At 39.2% G+C, this 25,969-nt stretch overlaps 2 protein-coding genes and 1 pseudogene across 4 annotated transcripts in view; 2 read left to right on the top strand and 1 right to left on the bottom strand.

The window, feature by feature from the left end:
* The window catches only part of ARMC8 (armadillo repeat containing 8), a 105,288-nt gene extending 104,631 nt beyond the window's left edge, over nt 1-657 (bottom strand). The window contains exon 1 of one of the 3 annotated variants that reach the window (XM_034995563.1): nt 347-657. In XM_034995563.1, the coding sequence (XP_034851454.1) occupies nt 347-391 (45 nt within the window). In that variant the 5' untranslated portion in view covers nt 392-657. The remainder of the gene's footprint in view (nt 1-346) is intronic. The other 2 variants (XM_034995553.1, XM_034995572.1) reach the window with 2 other exon arrangements.
* A 5,579-nt stretch (nt 658-6,236) lies between these two features.
* On the top strand, nt 6,237-6,886 carry LOC117999912 (annotated as a pseudogene).
* A 7,593-nt stretch (nt 6,887-14,479) lies between these two features.
* On the top strand, nt 14,480-25,763 carry DBR1 (debranching RNA lariats 1). Its single transcript, XM_034995540.1, has 8 exons — nt 14,480-14,813; nt 15,437-15,561; nt 17,235-17,315; nt 19,070-19,155; nt 20,840-21,064; nt 23,586-23,666; nt 23,887-24,032; nt 24,531-25,763. Exons 1-8 carry the CDS (start codon nt 14,617-14,619, stop codon nt 25,216-25,218), a joined length of 1,629 nt encoding a protein of 542 aa, XP_034851431.1. The 5' UTR covers nt 14,480-14,616; the 3' UTR covers nt 25,219-25,763.
* Nucleotides 25,764-25,969: the final 206 nt, after the last annotated feature.

The following is a 25,969-nucleotide window of genomic DNA, read 5'->3' as shown; positions in this document are numbered from 1 at the left end:
GGCAGAGCGCTCGGCCGGGAGAAGCAGCAACGCTGAGAGGAAGGTTCAGTGAAGCACCTGGCAAAGCCCAAGCCGAGCCACCGGGCCAGCTGCCCGTACGCCCAACCACCGTGTCCGCCAGAGGCCACCCGAGAAACGGGACCGGTGGAAGCTCCTGGAGTTGGAGACGTTTCTGGCTCGGTCGGGGTCCCGTCTATTCCTCCCGCCTACCCTCTCTCTCCATGGCCCAAAGCTGAGCCGGAAGCCACCCCAAGGGGTGGTGTGCAGGAGGCACTCCACGTTTGGGGCGAATGCTGCGGGCCGGCCCGAGCTCTCGAGCTAGCGGGCAGCTGCGGCGGTCACTCACCGAGAGGACGCTCATGCGGATTGGGGTCTCCAACAGGCACGCCATCTTGAGCCTTCCCACCGGGCTACGGCCGGTGCCGGCGCGGGGGCCGGCACTTTCGACAAGGAACTATCGGGCCAACGAAAGGCACCTTCTGCAGAAAATCAGGCAGGTAGACGAAAACACACCACGCTCTAGGCACAGCGAAGTACGGCCAGGGCCCGCAGAAGGGAGAGGAAAGGAAAACCGCGCCAAGGGCCTCCTCACGAATCGTCCTCTCAGAAACGGCAGCTACTCTCAGCCTGGGTTAGAGCTGGGAGCGGGCAGCAGTTTCCGCATGCGCAAAGAAGATCTGCCAGCCCCACCTGCCGCTCGCGGTGGGCGGAGCCACAGGGGCGGGGTCTCGCTCTGGCGCTGCAAACTCGTTACAATGCGGGAGCTCACGTACTCGTATTATGAAAAGCTAGTATGTGGAGTCACATACGTAATTTGAAGTTCACATTCATATTCATTATCTCACTCTTTTGCACCAGACTCCTAGCGTTGTTATTATCGCCATTTTGCAGATGGAGGGACTGTGGTCTCGCAACCAGGTCTTCAGCATAATCTGCCCGACCCATTTATTCTGGCGTAGTGTTAAGAATAGATACTCTAGAACAAGAACGCCTGGGCTTAATCTTTACTACTTCACTTATTAGCTGCATTACCTCCAGCAAGTTACTTAACCTCCTTGTGCTTCAGCTTTCTCTTCTATAAAATAAGGGTTATGAAAACGGAGAACTAAAGCTCTTTAGAACATGCCTGGAATGTAGAAAGCGTTATATATGTATTAGTATATCCCCAGCCTCAGTCAAATTAAAAAAAAAAAGGTGGGGGGCAAATATCTGAAGAATTAACACTAAAGTGCTCTGGTAACTGAAGCCAAATAAAAACATGCTTCTAATTATATTTTCTGATTGATTAATCCAGCTTTCCCACTCCGTGTATGCGTGCGTGTACCAAACTGTCCTGCACTTGACTTGACAGGTTTCACCTGCGTCCTGCCTGTAACCAGTAAGTTTTCATAGAATGGTTGCAATGAGCCTGTTTCATTACTTGTTGTTGTTGTTTCCCATTTTTCTAGCCACTCCTTAATTCAAGCTGTTACTACCTCTCCCATGGACTAGAGCAATAGCCTTCCAACTGATCTTGTAGCCTCTACACTTTGCTCCTCACTGCTTTCCTATCTTCTTCCTGTTTAGGTATCCCCCTCTTTTAGAAAGTTCCCCTTAAGGCACTTTGCTTTTAGAAAAGCCCTCTACATTAAAACCCGTTTTTGCTAACAAAAGAAATCCAAGAGAATTTTTGCTTTTATGAAAAAAGGTAGTAAATGAAAATAGCAGTTAGAGTTTGTTTTGCAGTGAGCCTTTATAAAGGCAGCTCTCAACCCCAGGCAGCGGGGGAGAGTGACATCCCCAAGCTCCTTCCCCGGGAACTACATTCAGCATCTCAGTATCAAGCCACCCATAGCTTTGAACTTGTCTGTGAACACCTGTGCTTTATCTCCATTTATTTTGTGCATCTCTTAGCAAGATATGTCCTAAGGTATCAGAAATGCCTAAAAGGTTATTTTTCAGGTCTGGAAATGCTCAGAAATGTTTCTAAATATTTCCATATAAAGTAATGGTAATTGCTTCTTCACTTTATATCATTTTGGTTTAAAAAGTTTTGATAAGAACGCTCTAATTTTGGATAGTGGAGGAAACCTGTACTTGGTTTACAAATTTATTGTAGCCCTAATTATCCTTGCTTACGGCTCTGTGTTCCCAAACAACTGCTGAGTTTCTGGAAAGCAGGAATTTCATTTTAGATTTTTCCTTGTGCAGTATTTCCCAAACTTCAGTAATCTGCATACCACCCATGCAATCTTTGTCAGTCTAAACAGGTGTTATTATTCACTCAATATTTTTCTTTAAGGTCAATTTCAATTCATTAAATAGTTTTCTCTTCATCCTAAATGATAATAGTCTATAAAATCAAGTTTTTTGTGCTCCTTATTTTTATTCTAGTACATATTAACATAATAACTACAAAAAAGTTTAAATGTCCATTTGTCATCTAAAATCATGCCATATACTGCATACCATAAAGAGCAGAGCATAACCTTTGGAACAGAGGATACAAAAGTATCAATTGAATTTTCAGCTGACATTTGTACAATACAGAGTTGTGATAGCTGTGTTTATCCATGCTTCATCCATTAGCTCAAGCAATACATCCTCCAGGAAGCCCCTTCCCCAAGTATAAGTTAAATGACCCCTCCCCGTGTTTTAATGCATTTTTAATGTTCTTGCCACTAACACAGCTTCTCCAACAATATATTGTAAATTTTTAAAGATTTTATCTATTCATTTGAGAGAGAGAGAACGAGAGAGCACAAGCAGGCAGAGTGGCAGACGGAGAGGGAGAAGCAGGCTCCCCACCCAGCAGAGATCCTGATGTGGGGCTGGATCCTAGGACCCTGGGATCATGACCTGAGCTGAAGGCAGACACTTAACCAACTGAGCCCCTCAGCCACCCCATATTGTAATTTTTTTCTAATTGTTTACTTGTTTGTCTCCCCATTATACTCTTCAGGACAAGTACTAGGAATTTTATCTACTAGGTCTTTTATCTCACTTCCTAGCATAAAATAATCACGGTAAATGCTTATTGAATGAATTTTTTACTTAGTGGTCACCCCCACAGGCAGATCCTGGAACAGTGATTTGGGTGCAGGTAGTTTCCTTGGGAAGTGTTTCCAGAGACCAGAATTGATGGGTCAGGGAGAGTAAAAAAAAAAAAAAAAAGGAAAAGTCAATATAAGGCTCCATTATTGAAATCACTGCTTTCTCCTTGAGGACCTCTGAAAAATGTACAGAATGCTCCCCTGGATATCCCTCTTGCAGCTGGAGCATTTATCCACCCTCCCATCTGGTATTGGTTGAGGGTTTCCCCAGGGCTGGTAACTGTCCTGGATTGTACTTCTGCACAGAAGAGAGAGGGCTTCCTTAACCTGGTATAGAAAAGCAGAATCTGTAGGCTTGCTTTTGGGGTGCAATATAGACGGCATGAATCTGAGCTTGCAGCAGAACCATCATTAGAGTTGTGGCTGAAATCAGAGTGGACAGGAGCTAGAGAATGTAACTAGAGCATCCAACACCTCTGCTACTCAGGCTTTCCTATTTTATTTCCAGAAGACTGACATAGCCATTTTATGGAAAGGAAGCATTGATTAGCAAACTTCTAAGCTTGGGGATCAGGAATCTCATTCCTAGTTCAAATTTTGCTGCTAAAAAACCTTAGGTATACTCTTCAAAGGCAATTAATGAGTAGAAATTGAGGAGTAATAAGATTTTGATTCAGCTTTCATGTAACAGCAACAACAGAACAGGTAACCTTGGCACAGTGGTGGGAAGAGGGAACTATCCACACTGACTTCCCTACAAACAGGAATGAAATTTCCCCCCATCTTCCCATGGCTCTTATTGCAGAGCAGTATTAATTTCTTTTCTTTCTTTAAAGATTTTATTTATTTATTTGATAAAGAGATGGAGAGAGCAGGAGTGGGGACAGGCAAAGGGAGAAGCAGGCTTCCCGCGGAGCAGGGAGCCCAATGTGGGGCTTGATCCCAGGACCCTGGGATCATGACCTGAGCCCAAGGCAGACACTTAACCGACTGAACCACCAAGGCGCCCCAAGCAGTATTAATTTCTGAAAAAATAATGATAACAAGGTGTGAATTTAATAAGGCAAAACAGTAATGCAAAGTAAAAAGTAAGTAGCCAGAAAGAAATTTGAAAAGTATTTATAAATGTCTAAGTGCAATTACCAGGATAGAGAAAACCGAATTTTTGAAAGTACAAACATACCTATGCAAAAAGAGGAAAGCATTAAGTATAGAAAGATAGATGTAAACCAAAAACTGAATGGCCTCAAAAGGACTTTGGAAGAAACTTTAGCAAGATTTGACAACAGAGGAGTCTTTAGAACAAAAAGAGAAAATGCAGGGGCGCCTGGGTGGCTCAGTCGTTAAGCGTCTGCCTTCGGCTCAGGTCATAATCCCAGGGTCCTGGGATCGAGCCCCGCATCGGGCTCCCTGCTTGGCGGGAAGCCTGCTTCTCCCTCTCCCACTCCCCCTGCTTGTGTTCCCTCTCTCGCTGTGTCTCTCTCTGTCAAATAAATAAAATCTTTAAAAAAAATAAAAATAAAAGAGAGAAAATGCAGTAATGGTGGTACAGAAGAGATATAGTTCAGTTTAACAGTCACTAACTGTGGGTTTACTTGTGCACATATTGTACTAGGGATTCAAAGTAGTATAAAGACATGGTTCCCAACTTCAAGCAGGCAGGAATAAAAGTGACACTCTGAGAGGTTCAATAATTTGTTTAAGGTTGCTTAGGGGATGAATAAGAGGCTGAATCAATTTGGGCACAGGCTTCTCTATTTCAAAATCCTTACCAGAGCCCTCACAGTCTCTTGGGACCTGACAGGCCTATCCTACATGGGACAACTAAGTACTCACCTAAGCAACCAGCTAATTAAGCAAAATCTACAAGGGCTTTGCAATGGGAAATAATGCATCAGTAATTCAGCAGGTGTTTGGAGGGTATAAAATATGCATGTGCATAAAGCAGAATTAGTAAGGTGTTGAAAAAGTCTTTTATTAGAAATTACAGTAAAAAATGTTCTTTTTATAACCAAATTATGGTAGAATTCCAACTTACAAATATAAAAGAAATGATGGAATTTGAAAGCCACCACATGACAACCACGTGAGCTATAAATGTTTGAAGCAAGAATCATCAATGGATGCTTACACTAATTGGTGAAAATATAATGAAAAACAGGATATTTATCCAGTCTCAAAGCATCTTCCCACAAGTGACTAATGATGGTAGAGAAACTTGGTAGACACCAGTTATTCAAGCGATTGTAATTAATATCACCACTATTGGGATAAATAGACACTATGATAGGATGTACTGATAAGGATACAACATCACTTCCATGGTATTCCTGCCAAAAATGCACAAGTGTAATCATGAGGAAACATCAGACAAACCCTAACTGAGGGACATTCTACAAAACAACACACCCACATCCTTTAAAATTGTCATGAAAGACAAAGAAAAGCTGAAAAATTATTCTAGATTAAAGGAGACTAAAGTGACATGACAAATGTAACTTGTGATCTGGGATTGAATCCTGGACAAGGAAAAAAGCATTTCCCCCCTCTTGCTACAAAGGTTATCAATGGGAAAGTTGGCAAAATCTGAACAAAATCTGTAGATGATTGCTAATCATTACAGCTGTCCTGAGTTTGATAATTGTACTGTTTTTATGAAGAGAATGCCCTTCATACACAGTGAAGAATTTAAGTGTAAGAAATTGAGTAGCTGTGAGTTAAGCAATTTTTTTCTTTAATAATGAAAAAGGAACTCATTTATTTATTTTTTAAAAGATTTTATTTATTTATTTATTTGACAGAGAGAGACACAGCGAGAGAGGGAACACAAGCAGGGGGAGTGGAAGAGGGAGAAGCAGGCTTCCCGCCAAGCAGGGAGCCCGATGCGGGGCTCGATCCCAGGACCCTGGGATCATGACCTGAGCCGAAGGCAGACGCTTAATGACTGAGCCACCCAGGCGCCCCAAGGAACTCATTTAGACAACAATTTTTAAAAAGAGGACCAAGGATCCTGCAAATGTATTCTTTCAACAAAACGTATATACTAGGTGTCCACAATGTGCCAGGCACAGTGCCCAGGAGTGGGTAATACAATTATGAACAAGATAGATACATTTCTTGTTCTCACGGAGCTTTCAGGCACAAGGTAAAGAGAGACGAGAAAATAAGCAATTAGACTTTCCTTCTGGCGCTGCGGCCACAGCCATGAATATGCTCAGGCTTCCGAAGAGGCTTGCCTCCAGTGTCCTCGCTGTGGCAAAAAGAACATCAGGTTGGACCCCAATGAGAGCAATGAAATCACCGATGCCAACTCCTGTCAACCGATCCAAAAACTGATCAAAGATGGGCTGATCATCCCGAAAGCTGTGACTGTCCATTCCTGGGCTCAGTGCCGGAAAAACACTTTGGCCTACGGGAAGGGCAGGGCTATGGGCATTGGTAAGAGAAGAGGTACAGCCAATGCTCAAATGCCTGAGAAGGTAACCTGGATGAGGAGGATAAGAATTCTGCTCCAGCTTCTCAGAAGATACTGTGACTCTAAGAAGAAGACGGGACTGCCACATGCATCACACAGCCTGTCCCTGAGAACGAAGGGTCAGGTGTTCAAAAACATGCAGGTTCTCATGGAACACATCCACAAGCTGAAAGCAGACAAGGCTCGCAAGAAGCTTCTGGCTGACCAGGTTGAGACCGGCAGATTGAAGACCACGGAGGCTCCCAGGCGCCGCGAAGAGCAGCTCCAGACCAAGGAGGAGGAATCATCAAGACTCTGTCCAAGGAGGAAGAGACCAAGAAATAAAACTCCCTCTCTTTTGTCTGTACATAGTGGCCTTGGCAATAAAACAGATCAGTTAGTTATTCAGTAAAACAAACTTTTATCTGCCAAAAAAAAAAAGAAAGAAAAAGAAAAGGAGTTATTAGAATGTAGAATAATAAGTAAGAGGGTATGGGGCTAAGGCAGCCTCTAGGAGGGAAATGTTACCAGGACTGAAGTCCTTTCCATGGAGGTGGCACCCAAGCTCTGACATGAAGTGTCAAGAGGAGCAGATGAGGCAAAGCTCTGAGTGATTTTCCACACAGAGCCTGGCTTGTCCATAAACATTCACCTAATTGAACAGCTAAGGCACCACTTCTCTGTATTTAGATCTGGAAACACTAACAGATCTTCTAAAATCAATGCTAGGACAAGAGTTCCAATTATTTATAGGAAAAGAGATACTATAAAAGCAGCCGGGCTTCGGTTGGTTATACCATCTTCTGGATTGCCTGGGTAATAAAAAGACACCTCTGCCCCAAACAATGATGACCACATTAGGCCGATGGGTTTGAAAATGAAGACGTGAAGGTAACAAGTTAGGTAAAGTAAAGCCAATCTGTTCACCATTTACAATGCAGGAATGGAATCTGGAAGTTATCATACTTGTAAACAAGAGATATTGAGGTTTGTTTTTATTTTTTTTAATGAAATCAGAAAGTGCAATGAGATGTCTGACAAGTTTAAGATTCAGAAGCTAGAAACACCACAGCACTTTTATTCTTTTGTGATGTTTGCCTCTCTTCAGTTTAGTTTTACCAACACAGACTTGCTCTCTTCTTAGTTTTCCTTTAGAGTGTGCTGCCATCAGGTGGTGGCAGGTGCCAAAATCACCTAGTTCTATTATAAGATCTAGTTAGCAAGGACGGATGTTTTTTTCTTGATGTTTGTCACATTTTATTTAAAAACTGACTTGAAGGGTGCCTGGGTGGCTCAGTTGGTTAAGCGACTGCCTTCGGCTCAGGTCATGATCCTGGAGTCCTGGGATCGAGTCCCGCATCGGGCTCCCTGCTCAGCAGGGAGTCTGCTTCTCCCTCTCCCACTCCCCATTTGTGTTCTCTCTCTCGCTGTGTCTTTCTCTGTCAAATAAATAAATAAAATCTTTAAAAAAATAATAAATAAATAAAAATAAAAATAAAAACTGACTTGAAAACTCATTGCTCAAATATCTCCATAGCTCACTCCCTTACTTCATGAAGGTTTCTGCTCAATGTCACCCTATCAGCATGGTCTTCTAGAACCACACTATATTCATGAAATGCCCTACTCCCCAACTGAGCATTTCCTATCCCATCACCCTGCTCTATATTTAATCATCCATCTTTTAAATATGGTTCTTTATTTCTGTGTTCCTTATTTTTATTCAACTCTTATTTGGCTGGATTTCATTGTCAAGTCATTTTTTCATCAAAAAGGGCCCGTGGGGTATTGTTTCCTTGGAGTTATTTTATGGATGAAAACATCTGCTTGTTGCCTTTTACTTGAATGACACCTTGCCTGGTCTAACAATATAGGAAAACAGAACCTATTCTAGGTATTTTAAGCAAAAAGATCACAACATTTTTGGAAGGGCTAAAGATGCAAATGAGGTGGGGAGGAATATATTTTACTTGAGATCAGGAACAATAGGAAGTTCACCACCTCTGAAGGAGTTTGAGGTGCTGAGTTACCACTACCATGGCTAGAGCCAGAAGAGAACAGAAACAGCTTTTACCTATCTTCTCCCTTCTAATTTCACTCAAGTGTTTCTCATTTGCAAAACCGAATCTGGACCTCAGCTGGCAAGGGAGTCTAAGAAATATAGTTTCTCAGTTCTAGCCCCTGCAATACATGGATGGGCAGAAACAAAAAATACAGACACACACAGAGGGAGGGAGTATTTTATATATCTATATATCTATGATACATTATATATATAAATTATATATCTGTCATATATAATAGGTATTATATATGAGAGTAAATGGCAGAAATGATGCTCCTTTATCCCTAATGTATTATATGTATATATATATATATGTAATATGTAAGTTTCCTAAAAACAAGAAATTCCCTTATATAACCACAGTAAAATTAACAAACCAGGACATTAACCCTGATGCAATATTATTGAATTTACAGACCTTATTCATATTTGGCCAATTGCCCTAATGTCTTGTATGGTACCATATTCATGAATCTTCTGTCTCCTTTAATTTTTAACCTTTCTCAGTTTGTCCCGTATTTTATGAGCATATTTTTAAGAAAGATAAACCAGTTATTTTTCAATTGCCTTTCTCAATTTCAATTTGTCTCCTATTTTTCAAGATTAGACTTGAGTTATGCATTTTTGGCAGGAATACCACAGAAATAAAGTATGACATATCAGGAGGCACACGATGTAGATTAGTTCACTCCTAATAAGATTAACTTTGATCATTCTGTTAAAGTGGTGTCTGCCAGGTTTCTAGTGTAAAATGCTTATTTTTCTTTGTGTTATAATACATATCTTTTGGAAAGATACTTTGAGACTATATAAGTAGTCTCAAATAATAGATACGTTGAAACTATGTAAGTATCCTATTACTCTCTAAAGTTTTACTCAGTGGTTTTAGCATTAGTTGAATATTCTTGCTTGAAACAATGATGATGATGATGACAAAATGGTTATCTCTAATCCAACTTTCCTTCCATATTTACCAATCAGCATTCTTGTGTAAATAAGATCCCTCTCGTTCCCCTATTATTTATTTATATCAGTAGAGAATACATTTGACCCTTGAACAACATGGGTTTGAACTGTGTGGGTCCACTTATACATGGATTTTTTTCTTATAAATGTATTTATAAGAAAATGTATTTTCTTATGTACTTATAAATGTATTTTCTCTTCCGTATGATTTTCCTAATAACATTTGTTTGGGTCCAGCTTACTTTATTGTAAGAATACACTATGCAGGGTGCCTGGGTGGCTCAGTTGGTTAGGCGACTGCCTTCGGCTCAGGTCATGATCCTGGAGTCCCGGGATGGAGTCCCACGTCGGGCTCCCTGCTCAGCAGGGAGTCTGCTTCTCTCTCTGACCCTCCCCCCTCTCATGCTCTCTCTCTATCTCATTCTCTCTCTCAAATAAATAAATAAAATCTTTTAAAAAAAAGAATACACTATGCAATACATATAAAACACAAAATATGTGTTACTTAACTGTTTACGTTATCATTAAGTCTTCCGGTCAACAGGCTATTGGTAGTTAAGTTATACATGGATTTTTGATTGTGTGGGAGTCTGTGCCCCTAACCCCCGCATTGTTCAAGGGTCAACTGTAGTAGATTCCTACTTTATTTGATGGCCTATAGTCTGTTACTATGATTATGCATTTTGATGCTGAAATTGTTTCAGACTTGGCCAGTGGCAAGACCTTCAATCGGTGTCTTTTGATGTCTGAGATTCTTTGAACACTTCCTTGCTTTCTTGCACAAGATGATCCATGTTCATTTTGTACTTTCTCTGTCCTAGAATCAACTGCTTCAACAAGAAGACTTCATTTCTTTTAGAGGGGAATGGTATTTAGAAACCAAGGTCTGGTTGTCCCTAAGAAGTTTTAATGAACACCTGCTCAGCCTCATCCCAGATTATGCTCTTTTTAGCATGTTTCCATTGTAACATGTGGTTTCTCTTTTCATCTTGCTCATTGCTGAGTGCTTCTATCTAGATATTGCCTTTGCTCTGATAGAATCAAGGAATTTCTTTCCCAGCAGGTCTGAGACCTGTTTGTTTCCCCATGGGGCTACACACACACTTTGAGGGTACCTGTCTGTTCAGTGAGTGTGCCTTTTCACATTTTCAAAAAGAATTATCTTCATTGTTCATTCAATCCATTTTACTCCAACAATTTTTCTGTTTCTTCTCATTCAGAATGGGAAGAGGGTGAGACATGTAACATGTGGGCTCTTTCCATAGTTTGGGTATTGTGCACATTGCTGCTATAAACATTGGGGTGCAGGTCCAATCATCCTTATTTTCATCTTTTATTTCCTGCTTTCACCACTAGTTTTTGAATGTTATGGTATTAGGTTATTGTTTCCTATTGGTCACAAAAGAAGAAAATCCAAAAGACTGATATATTAAAATTTTCTTATAAACTCTGCATGGAAATCATAAGGAGATACCACTGCAGAAAATGTAAGGAAATGTCTAAAATGTAACAGACAGACAATACCAAGGCTGTTGAGCACATGGAATAATTAGAATGTTTTATATTCCTTAGGAAAGTGTAATTGGAACACTTTGGAAACTGACCTAGCTATCAAAGCTAAACATATATCTATGCTATACCCAGAAATTATATTCCTGGACATAATCCAAGGGAAATAAGTGCTATGTCCACTAAAAGATTCTTACAAGATTGTACATAGTGGTTTTATTCATAATAGCCCCAAAGTAGAAACAACCCAATTGTCCTTCAGCAGGACAATAGACAAGCAAACTGCGGTATGTTTACACAATCGAATATTACACAGTAATAAGAAACAGCATCCTATGATTATACCTATTTGTATTATAGATTTACAGATGAATCTCACAGACACTAAATTAAGTTCATAATATATATTGGAATTTATATGAAGTTTATAAACAAGCAAAGGTGAAATAGGTGAAGGGGATTAAGAGTCCACTTATGATGAATATTGAGTAAGTATAGAATTGTTGAGTCACTACACTGTACACCCAAAACTAATATAACACTGTATGTTAACTATACTGGAATTAGAAAAAAAACAAGCAAAGCTCATCTATGTTGATAGAGGTTAGAATAGTGCTTTTCTTTTGGGTGTAGGGGCTTGTGAGGAAGTACAAAGGAGCCTTTCTGAATGCTGGAAATATTTTATATCTTGATATGGGTGGTGGTTATATGGGTGATTACATATGTGAAAATGCATCAAAATGGGCTCTTAAGTTTTAATTTGTTCATGTTACTTCAAATTGGACCTCAATTAAAATATTTTACATGGAAGAAAAAAGGATCCAGAAAATGATAATTCCTGTAGATTAAAAATCAAATGGATCTATGATCAAGTAATCTTGGACAAAACAAGAAAGAATATCCAATGGAAAAAAGACAGTCTCTTCAACAAATGGTGTTGGGAAAATTGGACAGCCACATGTAGAAGAATGAAACTGGACCACTTTCTTACACCATACACAAAAATAAACTCAAAATGGATAAAAGACCTAAATATGAGACAGGAATCCATCAAAACCCTAGAGGAGAACACAGGCAGCAACCTCTTCAAAACCCTAGAGGAGAACACAGGCAGCAACCTCTTCGACCTTGGCTGCAGGAACTTCTCACTAGACATGTCTCCAAAGGCAAGGGAAACAAAAGCAAAAACGAACTGTTGGGACTTCATCAAGATAAAAAGCTTTTGCACAGCAAAGGAAACAGTCAACAAAACCAAAAGACAACCTACAGAATGGGAGAAGATATTTGCAAATGTCTTATCAGATAAAGGGCTTGTATCCAAGATCTATAAAGAACTTATGAAACTCAATATCCAAAAAATAAGTAATCCAGTCAAGAAATGGGCAGAAGACATGAACAGACATTTCTCCGAAGACGACATCCAAATGGCCAACAAACACATGAAAAAATGCTCAACATCACTCAACATCAGGGAAATACAAATCAAAACCTCAATGAGATACCACCTCACACAAGTCAGAATGGCTAAAATGAATGAGTTAGGAAACAACAAATGTTGGCAAGGGTGTGGAAAAAGGGGAGCACTTTTACACTGCTGGTGGGAATGCAAGCTGGTGCAGCCACTCTGAAAAACAGTATGGAGGTTCCTCAAAAGGTTGAAAATGGAGCTACCCTATGACCCAGCAATTGCATTACTAGGTATTTACTCAAAGGATACAAACATAGTGATCCAAAGGGGACTTGCACCCCTATGTTCATAGCAGCAATGTGCACAATACCCAAACTATGGAAAGAGCCCACATGTCACATGTCCATTTAGCAAATGAAGAGATAAAGAAGATTACACAATGGAATAGCACTCAACCATCAGAAAGAAAAAAAAAAAGAAATCTTACCCTTTGCAATGATGTGGATGGGACCAGAGAGTATTATGCTAAGCAAAACAAATCAATCAGAGAAAGACAGTTATATGGTTTCACTCTTATGTAGAATTTAGAAACAAAACAGAGAATCATAGGGGAAGGGAAGGAAAAATAAAATAAGATGAAGAGATAGAGAGACAAACCATAAGAGACCCTTAACTATAGGAAACAAACTGAGGGTTGCTGGAGGGGAGGTGGGTGGGGAAGTGGGGTAACTGGGTGATGGGCATTAAGGAGGGCACTTGATGTAATGAGCACTGGCTATTATATGCAACTGATGAAGCACTGAACTGTATCTCTGAAACTAATAATACACTATATGTTAATTAATTGAATTTAAATAAAATTTAAAAAATCAAATGGAAAAAGTTAAATCTAGCAATGCTGTAAAAAGCATCTCATATATTTAAAAATCCAAATCAGAAGGAAAACATAGTATTAAAAAAGATTAGAAATACTAGATTTCCATTCCTTTCTTCTCTTTTGTTCAGTTTAAACATAATGAAAGTTATATCTTGTACATTTGAAAGAAATTGCCTGTAAGCCACTCTGGGTACAATGTCTTTCAATGGATTGCTTCGACTTTTCCAGAATTTTCTTATTGTCATGGTTCTGTTAACATCTTCTGCTTACTTTTGAATTAATCCTGGTGTCATTGTTCATACAATGTTATTTTATGCATTTTTTTTTAAAAATGAGAGATGGATTTGTTACTCTCTGTATTATCTTGATTAGATTACTTTTCTTGATCAAATTGGCCAGTGGTGTTTACTTTTTCTGTCTTGGCCACTCATTTTTCAGTTGTTTGGTTCTTTTCCCTCCTGGATGTTTTCGAGACATTCTTCTGCTTTGAGCTTGCAGTCTAGTTATGCAAACACTTGTTTGGTAGGAAGAAGAAGAGTCCCCGGCCCCTTAAAAAAAAAAAAAAACTGATAATTTTAGAAACTCTTCAGTGGGTAATTTAGAAACCCTCAGCGAGTTTTTAAGTTTTATTTAAAAATTATTTTTAGTTTGATGTGTCTTTTAAAAAATCTTTTAATTTCTAATTCGCTTTCAGGCAATTATCTTTGCCTTGAGAGGTTCGTCCTAGGGAATTAGCCAATCCCACGGTCTCACTTGTTTAGTCTGGCTTAATTTTATCAAACTAAACTACTGTTTCTGGGTTTAAAAAAATAAACCAACTATTCTGGCTTTGATTTTTTAAAAAAAAGATTTAATTTAATTTATTTATTAGAGAGAGAGCGCGAACAGCAGGCAGAGGGAGAAGCAGACTGCCCACTGAACAAGAGCCCCATGGGGGAGTCAATCCCAGGACTCTGGGATCCTGACCGCAGCCTAAGGCAGAAGCTTAACCGACTGAGCCACCCAGGGTCCCCCGGGTTTGATTTTTATCATCTGTCAGACTACTAGAATTCAAAGACCCAGGAAGACGAGCAAAGCCCCGGCCCATTACGAAGCGCTCTCAAATCCTGTGATTCCTGCCCTCATCTATCCATCTCTCGCGAGATTTGGAAACCGGAAGTGAGTTCTATTTCGGGCGTCTTTTCGAGGGGTGCGCTCAGTCAGTGTTGGCGGGAGCTGAGCGATCAGTCGGCGCTTTGCTGTCCGCCCTGGGCTGGCTCTGGTGGAGGGGCTTGCGGGCAGCGCTCCCCGCCTCGAGCCGGCAGGATGCGGGTGGCTGTGGCCGGCTGCTGCCACGGCGAGCTGGACAAGATCTATGAGACGCTTGCGCTGGCGGAGAGGCGCGGCCCCGGGCCGATAGATCTTCTGCTGTGTTGCGGCGACTTCCAGGCGGTGCGCAACGAGGCCGACTTGCGTTGCATGGCCGTCCCGCCCAAGTACCGCCACATGCAGACCTTCTACAGGTGAGCGGCGCGGCCCGCGCCCCGGGCCCCGGACCCGGCGGTGCGAGGTGGGACTATCCAGCAGTGGGTGGGAGAGAACCCGGACTGGGTTCGAATTCCGCCCCCACCCCCCCTCCACTGACGAGCTGTCTTACTTAGTTACCTTCTTTGTTCACGCTGTGTCTAGGAAAGGTTGCTTAGTAAATGTCACTTTTCTCATTTCCTTTCACCTGTCTTGTCTGTTTTCGGAAATCGAAGCCTGAGGGAAAGACCTGCAGGAAGAAGCTGACAGGTTAATCTACCTTGTACTTGATAGGACTCTGGGACTGCTTTAGTTACTGATCCGGGAGTCTTTATTGGACGCCTGCTTAGTGCTCGTCCGCGTTCTAGAAGCTAAGGTTAAGAACTGACAAAGTTCTTAACCTCATTGAACGCACTCTGGCTTTGAACCCAAGGTGTCAGCCCCTTCATTCTTAAGGACAAGTATAGGCAATTCGTTTAGAGTTTTTTATAGTGCGCTCAGATTTTTCCTTTGGATCTTATTTTGCCTTTCTGCTATGCCCAATTTTGTAGGCACGAGTTACTGCTTTTCTCTATGTCTGATTTCTGCTATGCCAACTGACAACTTTACCCTTATGTTCTAGGTATTACTCTGGAGAGAAAAAGGCCCCAGTTCTCACAGTCTTCATTGGGGGAAACCATGAAGCCTCAAATCATTTGCAAGAGTTACCCTATGGTGGCTGGGTGGCGCCAAACATTTATTATTTAGGTATGTGTTCGTGAGTAATGTTTTAATTTGTTTGGAATGGAAGAGCCTGTCAGGATTTGTATAATAGTTGGGCAGCATCTCGAGATGTATAGTTTTTTGGGGAATGCCTCTTAATTTAAATAGTTAATTATGAAAATTTAAATAAAACAGTTAATTTAAGTAGGTAATCATGAAAATATGTCCATGCTTCATCTAGTGTTTTAAGCAATATAGATAATGTAGTAATAATAAATATAATTGTAAAGGCCTTTTACATTATTTGCAATCCCTTTATTTTTCTTACTCTATTAAATTAAGAAAACTTAAACTTATTATAATGGAAATTGTTAGACATACACAAAAAATACAGAATAGTATAATGAGTCTTTGTACCTATTAACCAGCTTCAACAACTATTATCATTCTGCCATCCTTATATCAACCCCACTCCCCTCCAGACTTGTTTGTGGGAAGAAGTGACTGGAGTATTGTAAAACAAATCCCAGCCATCAGATTATTTCTCCTGTGAATACGTCAGTACATATTTTCAAGAGATAAGGATTTTTAAAAATATCACAGCTACAGTACCATTATTATACTTAACTAAAATAGCAGTAATTCCCATTATCTGTTGCCTAGTTCATGTTCAGATTTCTGTGATTATCACAAAGAGGTTGGTTTTACAATTGGCTTGTTCAAACAGACTCCAAACCAGGTCCACACATTTCATTTGACTGTCATGATTCTAAAGCCTCTTAGGCTGTAACGGTCCCTTTTTCTCCCCCACCGCATGTTATTTATTTGTTGAAGAAAATGAGAAATTTGTCTTATAGAATTTCCTGCTTTCTGGATTTAGCTGATTGGAATTTCTTATGTTGTTAAACATGTTCCTTTTATCCTCTGCATTACTTGTAATCTGTGTTTAGATTCAGGTTCAATTCTAGTCCTGTTAGACTATACAGGCCTTTCTTCTCTTTATTTAAATGTCTATAGCAGGGCACCGGGGTGGCTCACTCAGTTGAGCATACAACTCTGGGTTTCGGCTCAGGCCATGATTTCAGCATTGTGAGATAGAGCCCCACGTTGGTCTCCTTGCTCAGCGCGGAGTCTGCTTGAGAGATTCTCTCTCCCTCTGCACCTCCCCTAGCTCGTGCTTTCTTTCCCTCAAATAAATAAAATCTTTATAGCTCTAATGATGACATCATAATTTAAGAAATGTAATTTCTCTACTTCGTTACTGGTTGATCTTTTGACAGCTGCAATATTGTGAGAAGGTGTTTGAAGATGGGTCAGTCAGAAATGAAATATAGAAACTGCAGGTTCTTTATATCTGTTGACTTTCAGATTTATAACCTATAAATCCATCATAGGACATTTTTCCTTATTCCCCCCCCAACCCACTGTAAAATTCGATTAGGTACCAAATTATGTCTGTTTCTCCCTTAACACACCTAATCTCATTTGTTCCTTCCCTTCTGCTTAGTCTCTTGCCTCTCTGCTTCTAGGCCTCTCCTCCCTAGTCTGCCTTATATATTGTTGGCATATCACTATGTAAGAGAGTAACTTCATCATGACATTTAATTTTCAAATAATTTTAGGACTGCATGGAGTTCTAGGCCTTTAAACTATTCATTTAGTTAGTAAAGAGATTGCTTCTGCCTATGGTAATTTTATTTAACCGTGTGCTTTTTCAGGTTTGGCTGGTGTAGTAAAATACCGAGGCATAAGGATTGGTGGCATCTCTGGTATCTTTAAATCTCATGACTATCGAAAAGGTATTATTCTAAGAATTGTTTTTAAACTTTAGAACTTGCATGCTTCAGAGTAACTTAAGCATAATATATAGTTTGACTTTTTCATTGGATTTTTTCTCTGAACTGTTATTACTTTTTTTAATGAAATATTTTATACATAGGAAAATGTTGAGAACACTAGAACATACTATTTATGTATCCACCATCTAGTTTTATCAAGTCTTTGTATTTTGTAACTTTTAGTTAGGATTTTAAAGAAATGAAACAGTATAGATACAGTCAAAGCTCACTGTTTATCTGTCCTCAGTCCCATTCTTCTCCTTTTATCCTTCCCTTTCCTCACCAGGCAGTCATTCTTCTGAATTTGGTATTTGTCATTAGCTTGATTACGTCATTACGAGTTGTGTAACACCTTTAAACAGTGTATGATATAGCATGTTTTAAACTTCATGTGAATGTATCATTTTGCATGTATCTTCCTGCAGCTTGCTTCATTGTTTACCATTTAGTTTTTGGAATCCATGTTGATATATCTCACTCTATTCATTTTAATTTGTGAGTAGTATTCCATTGTAGAAGTATACCACACTGTACTTATTCATTCCACTGTATCTGAAAAGATTGGTTTTCAAGTTAAAGGAATAACTTGGGTTCACATTGATTTCACATTTTTATGAGCTGGCAGCTAAAACTTATATCCTCAATGTAACTGTTAAATCACAAGTCTGTTCCCTGCTGCGCTGTTCCCCATGATTCTAAACTGTTGGCACAGGAGTACAAAAATAGGCCGTCTCCTTCATGGCAAGTGTGGGTGCAAACTGTCCTCCCACTCTTTGGAGGACAGCTGGTAGTCTGTGGAAATTATAAAACCCAGGAGTTCTATTTCCAGGAATGTAATTTACAGATATATTCTGTAAGTGCAAAATCATGTGTACACAGTTTTTTATTTCAGCCTTGTTTGTAATGACAAAAGGTAGGAACTAATTAACTGTATCATGATAATACAATGTAGTGCTATGAAGCTATTTTTTTTTTTTTAAAGGAAGAGAAGCAGCTCTATGTGTGACATATACAAAGAACGCCAAGATAAGTGCAAAAAACAAGGCACAGGACATGTATAAACTATACTGCCATTTGTGTAAAAAAAAAGGAAGGATAAAGAAGTTTGTGTATTATTATATGCATAGTTGATATCCCTGGAATAAAATACTAAAACCTGATTAACACTGGTTGCCTCTAGGTAGTGTTACTGGTGGCTGGGGGACAGGAATAGGAGGATCCCTGCCTCCCATTGTTTTAGCAGCTTTGTAGAGGTAAAATTTACATGTCTTTGGAAGTATACAACTCAATGAGTTTTAGTGACTTTATAGGGTTATGCAACCATCCAGATTTAGAACATTTCTATCATTCCTAAAAGTTTTGTAGTTAATCCCTGCTCCCACCCCAGCCCTAGGCATCACTGGTCTACTCTCTGGAGGAACTCTTCTCATTCCATTCTGATGGTATCTTTTAAATTTTTAAACTATGAATAACCAACATATTCCATATTAAATATAATTTAATTTAAAAAATCATAAGCCCCTCAGTTATTTAGATTTATAGTTAGTGATCACTTATTAGTAGAAAATACCAGCACTTTAAGAGCAGTGTCTTCGTAAAATTTTTAAGAACCAAAAGCATTAATGACAGACCTCAGTTTTGAAGTGTATGTATATATTTGTATTTGCGCTATTTAAGGGAGTTGAATATAGCTTATTTCTCTTCTTTAATTTAAGGTCATTTTGAGTGCCCCCCTTATAATCCAGCTACAATAAGGAGTATATATCATGTGAGAAATATTGAAGTCTATAAATTAAAACAGGTATGTAAAAAGTACATTATAGCAGACTTGAAAAAATGTTAAAGCAATTCTGTACCAAAGTGTATTTTGATCATTTTGGTATACAACTTCCAAGAAGACTTAATTCAGTATTTCTAAAATTTGGATCTTGAGTTGTTTTTAGGAGTTTCACAGATGAACATTTTTTAATTCTAATGTTATGAATTTATTTTAGGGAGTAATAATAAAATAGAACATTTAATCCATGACTTCAGATATTACTACTTAGGATAAGGCTAAAGAATATCTATTGACATAAAGTGATACTTTAAAGAAAATATTAAAATATTTTAACTAATGGTATTAAATAGGAAATAAATAGTGGTAAAAATGATAGAAAAAAATGGTAAAATTGTGAAGGTGGCTTTGGAACACTTGGCTTAACTGGAGAGTAGGTGAAACTAGGTTTTTGTTTGAGAACACATTAAATGCCTGACACTGGGCTAAGCAGTTTTCACACATGATATTTCATTTAATTGCCACACAATTCTGTGAAGTAGGTGTTACTCTGACTTTGTCACATTAAGGATGCGAGGTCAAGGCTCAGATAGGTAAGTAGCCTTCCCCGGGATTTCCCAAGGAGTTAAGGGGTGGAGCCTGCCTGATGCTCTCAGGCCCTTCCCACCATACCCTACAGTCTCTGCAGGAGCATGAGGATGCTTTGCGGGCATTTCTTTAATACCCTACTCATAACAGTTCCCTACCTTGAATGCTTTTTTCCCTTTTCCCCATTTCAGTCCTACCAGTCTTTGAAGAACCAGCTTAGATACCAGTGTTCTAGTTTTTTGTTTGGTTTGGTTTTTTAAGTAGGCTCCATGCCCAGCGTGGGGCCCAATGTAAGGCTTGAACTCATGATCCTGAGATCAAGACCTGAGCTGAGATTAAGGGTCAGACGCTTAACCAGCTAAGCCACCCAGGTGCCCCACCAGTGCTCTGTTTTAAAGCCATCAGCCTATTCTGAAATTTCATTGCACTTACTGCCTGAATCACTTATTCAGTGATTAGTCATATCTGTCATATCTTGCATCGTCTTGAACCACTTAAGTTATTTTAATTTAGTTTTCCAGGTATTTGTTGCAAATTACTTGAAGGTGCTGGGGATCAGTAAAGTATGGAGTGTATTTTGTGGCCTCCCCATGAAGACACCAGCCACCTTAAATACCTCTACTATAATTTATGTAGTAAACACAGTTTTTTAGGTGTATGCTATATGAGTCTATTAGGGAAAAAAAAAGGAATATATACCTTTGGGTTTTACTGTATTATTTACATTATAGATCTCATGAAATCTGGTGTCTCTGTATCTTAAAACAGTTTATTCACTAGAAAGGAAAAGAATGACAGTTACTATATATTTTAGAGGCCCTCTACCAAAGACCATAGCTGGCTGACAGTCTGATCCCAGTGTATCTGTATGGCCCTGCCTTGCCATGGAAAATAGGGGTGATTTGTGAGGAGAGGGAAAGCGGTTTCTCCTGGCTTAGATGAGTGAGCTTAGTATTTCTTAGTGTTTCTGTGACCTTCTTAAATGAAGTTTCCTTAGAATGAATTGCAGAGAAATCTAAAGCTCTAAGTGGGCAAACGGTTGTGCGGTAGTGGAGAGAAAGCCAGGGATTGCTTTTGATCTTTTTTTTTTTTTTAAGTTTTCTTTCTTTTTTTGTTAAAGCTGAAGCAGCCTATGGACATATTCTTATCTCACGATTGGCCAAGAAAGATCTATCATTATGGAAATAAGCAGCAGCTTCTTAAGACAAAATCTTTTTTCCGACAAGAAGTGGAAAATAACACCTTGGGAAGTCCTGCTGCCTCAGAGCTCTTAGAGCACTTCAGGCCCACGTACTGGTTTTCCGCACACCTTCACGTGAAGTTTGCAGCCTTGATGCAGCATCAGGTAGAAACCAAAAATATTTATTCTTTCATTTAACAAACACTTGCCAGATATGCGTGGCCTAAGGCACTGTGGGCACAGTTGTAAATTGAGAGAAAGAGATCAAAGATAACTTTGCTCTTGTGAGTAACTCTGTATCCTTGGGGGGAAGAGACACGCAGGTGATTATAAAATAGTGTAATAAATTGGTGATGAAAAGTGCCGGGATACCGTGGGAGCACCTCTGCCCTACTGCACTGATATGGGGATGCGGACAGGAGATGAAGAGATGGAGAAGGTTTTCCAGAGGAATCGACCGTGCCAGGAAGCAGTAGAATCTAGGTAACACCATCCGGGTAGAGCGATCAGTGTGTGCAAAGGCTGGTGGCCTGAATGCCTGGCGCTGATACGCACTGGGGGACTGCAGCAGTCCCTATGGCTGAGGCAGAGGGAGAGATGAGGCTGGAACGAGATCGTAGCTGCCTTCTGGGCCATGCTCTGGAGTTTGGGTTTTAACCAGAAGGTAAGGGGGAAAGTTGAGGAGTGACGAAACCAGATTTTCATTTCAGAAAGGTTAGTTGGGTAGCAGTTTTGTGTATGGACTGTAGTAAGTAAAATGGGAGGCATAAAAAGACACGGTTCTAACCTGTGGTGGAGAGGGAACACAGAGAACGCAGGTTCCAGAGAGATTTTGGAAGCAGAATCATCAGGATTTGGTGACAGAGAGGGACTCCCAGAGTTTTCCTTGGGGAAACTGCTTGGATGATAGTGCTCGATGGAAGGTAGAGAATAAATTTATACTTACAATTAGGCTTTTATGGAAATGGCGTGGCTCTCCCTTTCCCCTCCCATTCTCATCAAGCTCTGACTTGCCCCATAAAGTATTTCATAGAGAAACCATTTAGAAAATGCTGGGTTAACAAGGTTAGAGATTTCTTCTCAAAGGCTTCTATAAAATTTCTGAGAGTCTTTAATGTGTTAATGGGCACTGCCTTTCTCCAAGAGTGGAGTGTGGTGTGCAGTGCTTCCTGAACTTGACCCAACACTTTTCCATGGTGGGGGTACACTTTAATGATGTTCCTCAAATACAGTTTGGAAAGTTCTGTTTGAAAATACTCCTGTAGGCCCTTGCTGTTGTGGGCTTATCCTCACTCCCCAGTTTCACTGGGAGGAGGAGGCAAGGTTACTCCTTTTATTTTCCTTTGGGCCACTGCCAAAGTGATTATTCTCTTTTAATGTCCAAGTCATTGGTTTATAGCAGTCACCTTTTCTACATCTGTGTTACTCTCTTCTGTCTCCTAGGGCTCATGACACTCCTGGATTTTTATTGAAGCATCAGATTTGGTACTTTTCTCCCCATCCATCTTCTGTCAACCTCAGGGACTTAAATCTCTGAATTAATATGGTTTGATCCCTTTTTCTTAGCTCCTCAACCTCCTCTGACTTTGTCAGTGTTCTGTTTCAGCCCCTTTTTCCAATACCAAAAGTCACCTTTCCTCAGAACTGCCCTGCTGCCATCATCTGCCTGTAATCTGTGTGCCTTGCACCTCTCTTAGTCCCTCACCACCAGTGAACTAAAACCTGGCCCACAGCAGGATGGCCCATAGCCTGCTTCCTTGTCTATTTTCCTCCATGTGCCTTACTATTCTCCCTGAGTCACTTTTTTACTGCATCCAGTATGATCTTCATGTTTGTGACCCACCACCTCCTACCCATGTTTCTTTCTGCCAGTGCATTTTTTTTAAATAGTTTCATTGGAGTATAATTTACATAACATAAAATTCACCTATTTAAATGTACAGTTCAGTGAGTTTTAGTATATTTCCAGAGTTCCAGATGTTTCCAGAGCAAATATCACATAGCCCAGTTTTAGAACATTTCCAGCACCCCAAAAGATCTTTTGTGTCTATTTGCTGTGAGTCCGTGTGCTCACCCTCAGCCCCAGGGACCCACTGATCTGCTTTGTGTCTCTCTGGATTTGCCTTTTCTGAACACTTATATAAATGGGATAAAAAATCTGTAGTCTTTGGCTTGTGGTTTCTTTCCTTTGCTTGTTTTTGAGGTTCATTCATTCAGCAGGTTTAGTATTTCTTTCATTTTTATTGTTGAACAATCTTTCATTCTGTGAATGTATCATACCTACTTTTGGTGTTGTATCTAAGAGATCTTTGCCCAACCCAAGGTTATAAAGATTTTTCCGTATAATTTCTTCTAAAAGTTGTTTAGTTTTAGCTCTGCCAGATTACTTTTAAGCTCTTCTGTTATCATTAACCTTTGTGTTATGTGCTTTAACAGTATCAATATTATCATCAGCATTTGTGTCTGCTTTGACTTTTGTTAGGAAGTTGAAGCCCAGAGAGTTTAAGTGCCTTGCCTGTCATTTACACAAGTGGTTATAGAACTAACTTACTTTGGAACAGTGACAGTTGTTGCTTTGAACACAACTTAGGGGTATGTTTAATAAAGATTGTTTTCATCCTGTTCTGTGTATGAATTACATGTGATATTTTAACATTTTTTCTTAAATCATGGTTCATATTTCTAGGCCAAGGATAAAGGACAGACAGCCAAAGCAACCAAATTTTTAGCCTTGGACAAATGCTTACCACATAGAGACTTTCTTCAGGTAAAATGAAAATGAAATAACTTTGCGATATAGTTTTGCTCTTCCAGTGATTAGAAAAATATTAATTTTCCCTTTAGAGTTTATTTATGCTCTATAATTTATGTATTCTGAGAATTCTTTGGGAACACTTAAGTTACGTGTTTGTTAGCTATTAAATTGAAATTCTTAGAATATTAAAAATAGAAATGCATTCTTAAAATTACTGATTTCTTTTCTATAGGTAATAGAAATAGAACATGACCCCAGTGCTCCTGAGTACTTAGAGTATGATATTGAATGGCTCACTGTTCTCAGGGCTACTGATGATCTTATTAATGTGACTGAGCGCCTCTGGAATATGCCTGAAAATAATGGCCTGCATACAAGGTAAGTCTGACCTTATTTAGGGTTTGCTCTCTCTGTTGCATACCCAATTTTTGTCCCCTCCACCTTTTTCTTTTCTTTTCTTTTCTTTTTTTAATCAAGGGAATTATTGTTAAATGAGCGTCAGAGTAATTCAGGGTTTACTGACTGGTATGGAAAACTACAAATTTTCCATCAAGGGATATAAAATTGGATGATGGGAATACCAACCCAGATAAGTATATAGATGAATAAGCATGTGTAAAACTAACTATAATATGGTGGAGATTTGGTTAACACATTAAAGTAATTTGTACTTGTTTTAGAGTGTGAGTTAAGTTTTTTCTAAGAATTGTTTTTATTTCAAAATGGTCCTTTGGCAAATTAACTATAATTTTGTTAGATGGAATTTTTATATATGGTTTATATTTTATCCTTGCACATGAAGTCCATAGTTAGATTTCATCTTTTATTGTCTGAGGCTGATAAAATGTAAAAAGCTATTGTTTTGGACTTTTGTAGGTGGGATTATAGTGCAACAGAAGAAGCTATGAACAAAGTATTGGAAATACTGAATCATGACCTCAAAGTTCCATGTAACTTTAGCATAACAGCTGCTTGTTATGACCCTAGCAGGCCACAGACACAAATGCAGTTGGTTCATAGGATCAATCCTCAAACTACTGAGTTTTGTGCCCAACTTGGCATCACTGACATGAATGTCAGGCTTCAGAAGGCCAAGGAAGAACATCACTTGTGTGGTGAATTTGAAGAGCAGGATGACATGGAGAGTAATGACTCTGGAGAAGACCGTAGTGAATATAACACAGATACATCTGCCCTGTCCTCTATTAATCCAGATGAAATAATGTTAGATGAAGAAGAGGAAGATGAAGATAGTATTGTAAGTATGCATAGTGACATGAATACACCATCTGTAGAACCTTCTGATCAAGCTTCTGACTTCTCTGCAAGCTTCTCTGATGTCAGGATCTTGCCGGGTTCCATGGTTGTATCTTCTGATGATACATTGGGTTCCCCAGATGGCAGAGAGGGGAAACTTGGTGAGGCTCCGGAGTCAGAGGATGGAAATGACTTAGAGTTGCCATTGAAGAGGCTGAGTGATGAACATGAACCTGAACAAAGAAAGAAAATTAAGAGGAGGAATCAAGCCATCTATGCTGCTGTGGATGATGATGATGCAGCATAAGACAATTTACTTTCTTAGTGTTATATGTAGATATGTGATTTTTGAGACCATATTTTTAGATTTGGATTTTTGACTCAAGATTTAACTTTGTAATAATGAAGTTACTTCAGAGAATTTTAGTTAGGTATTGACTTTGTCTTTAGTCCTTTGTATATTTCAGATAAAAATATTAAAATTTCATATATTTACTTGATCGAGTACCTTTTTTTTGAAGATGTATATTGTTCACTTTCATTTTTTCCAGCAAGCACTTACTGAATACCTACTTTGTACCAGGAACTCTTCTGTAAAATGGCACTAGAAAGATGAGTAGGACAGGGATTTTTACCTTCAAGGAGTTACTACCACTGTGAATATTTTGGTGTATAAAATATGGCATATTTATATTTTGTTTTGCAAAGTCATTACTACATGTGTAATTTTGTATGCTTTCTTTTTATTTGTTATAAATATTTTCCCTGGTGTGCTCTTAATATCTGTCAAATATAATTGAAATTGAAGATGGTAGATATGGTTTCAGGAAATAAATTCCTTTAAATACTAAACATTGGTAAACATAAAATTTTACACTTAATTGCTGAGATTCATACAACCTTGTAGACTTTGGCGTATTTTAGCTTTAGCTTTAATTTTAAAGTAGCTATAATAACTGTGTACAGGTCATTTTGGACACAGTTCAGCTTAATATTAATTACTAGTAGGGATTGAGTTGCACAAAAGCTGCTCCTTTGCTGTTATGGATTGCTAGTAG

This window comes from Mirounga leonina, unplaced genomic scaffold (genome assembly GCF_011800145.1).
Source record: "Mirounga leonina isolate KUSES-001 unplaced genomic scaffold, KU_Mleo_1.0 Mir_115, whole genome shotgun sequence".
NCBI lineage: Eukaryota > Metazoa > Chordata > Mammalia > Carnivora > Phocidae > Mirounga > Mirounga leonina.
The sequence above is the reverse complement of the archived record's forward strand: the minus strand, read 5'-3'. Positions and strand labels throughout refer to the sequence as shown.

Excerpts from the sequence above, each read along its gene's own strand:
- DBR1 (XM_034995540.1), top strand. The coding sequence starts at position 14,617 with ATGCGGGTGGCTGTGGCCGGCTGCTGCCACGGCGAGCTGGACAAGATC. Across the intron at positions 21,065-23,585 it reads CAGCCTTGATGCAGCATCAG|GCCAAGGATAAAGGACAGAC; the intron begins GTAGAAACCAAA and ends TCATATTTCTAG. Across the intron at positions 24,033-24,530 it reads AATAATGGCCTGCATACAAG|GTGGGATTATAGTGCAACAG; the intron begins GTAAGTCTGACC and ends GGACTTTTGTAG.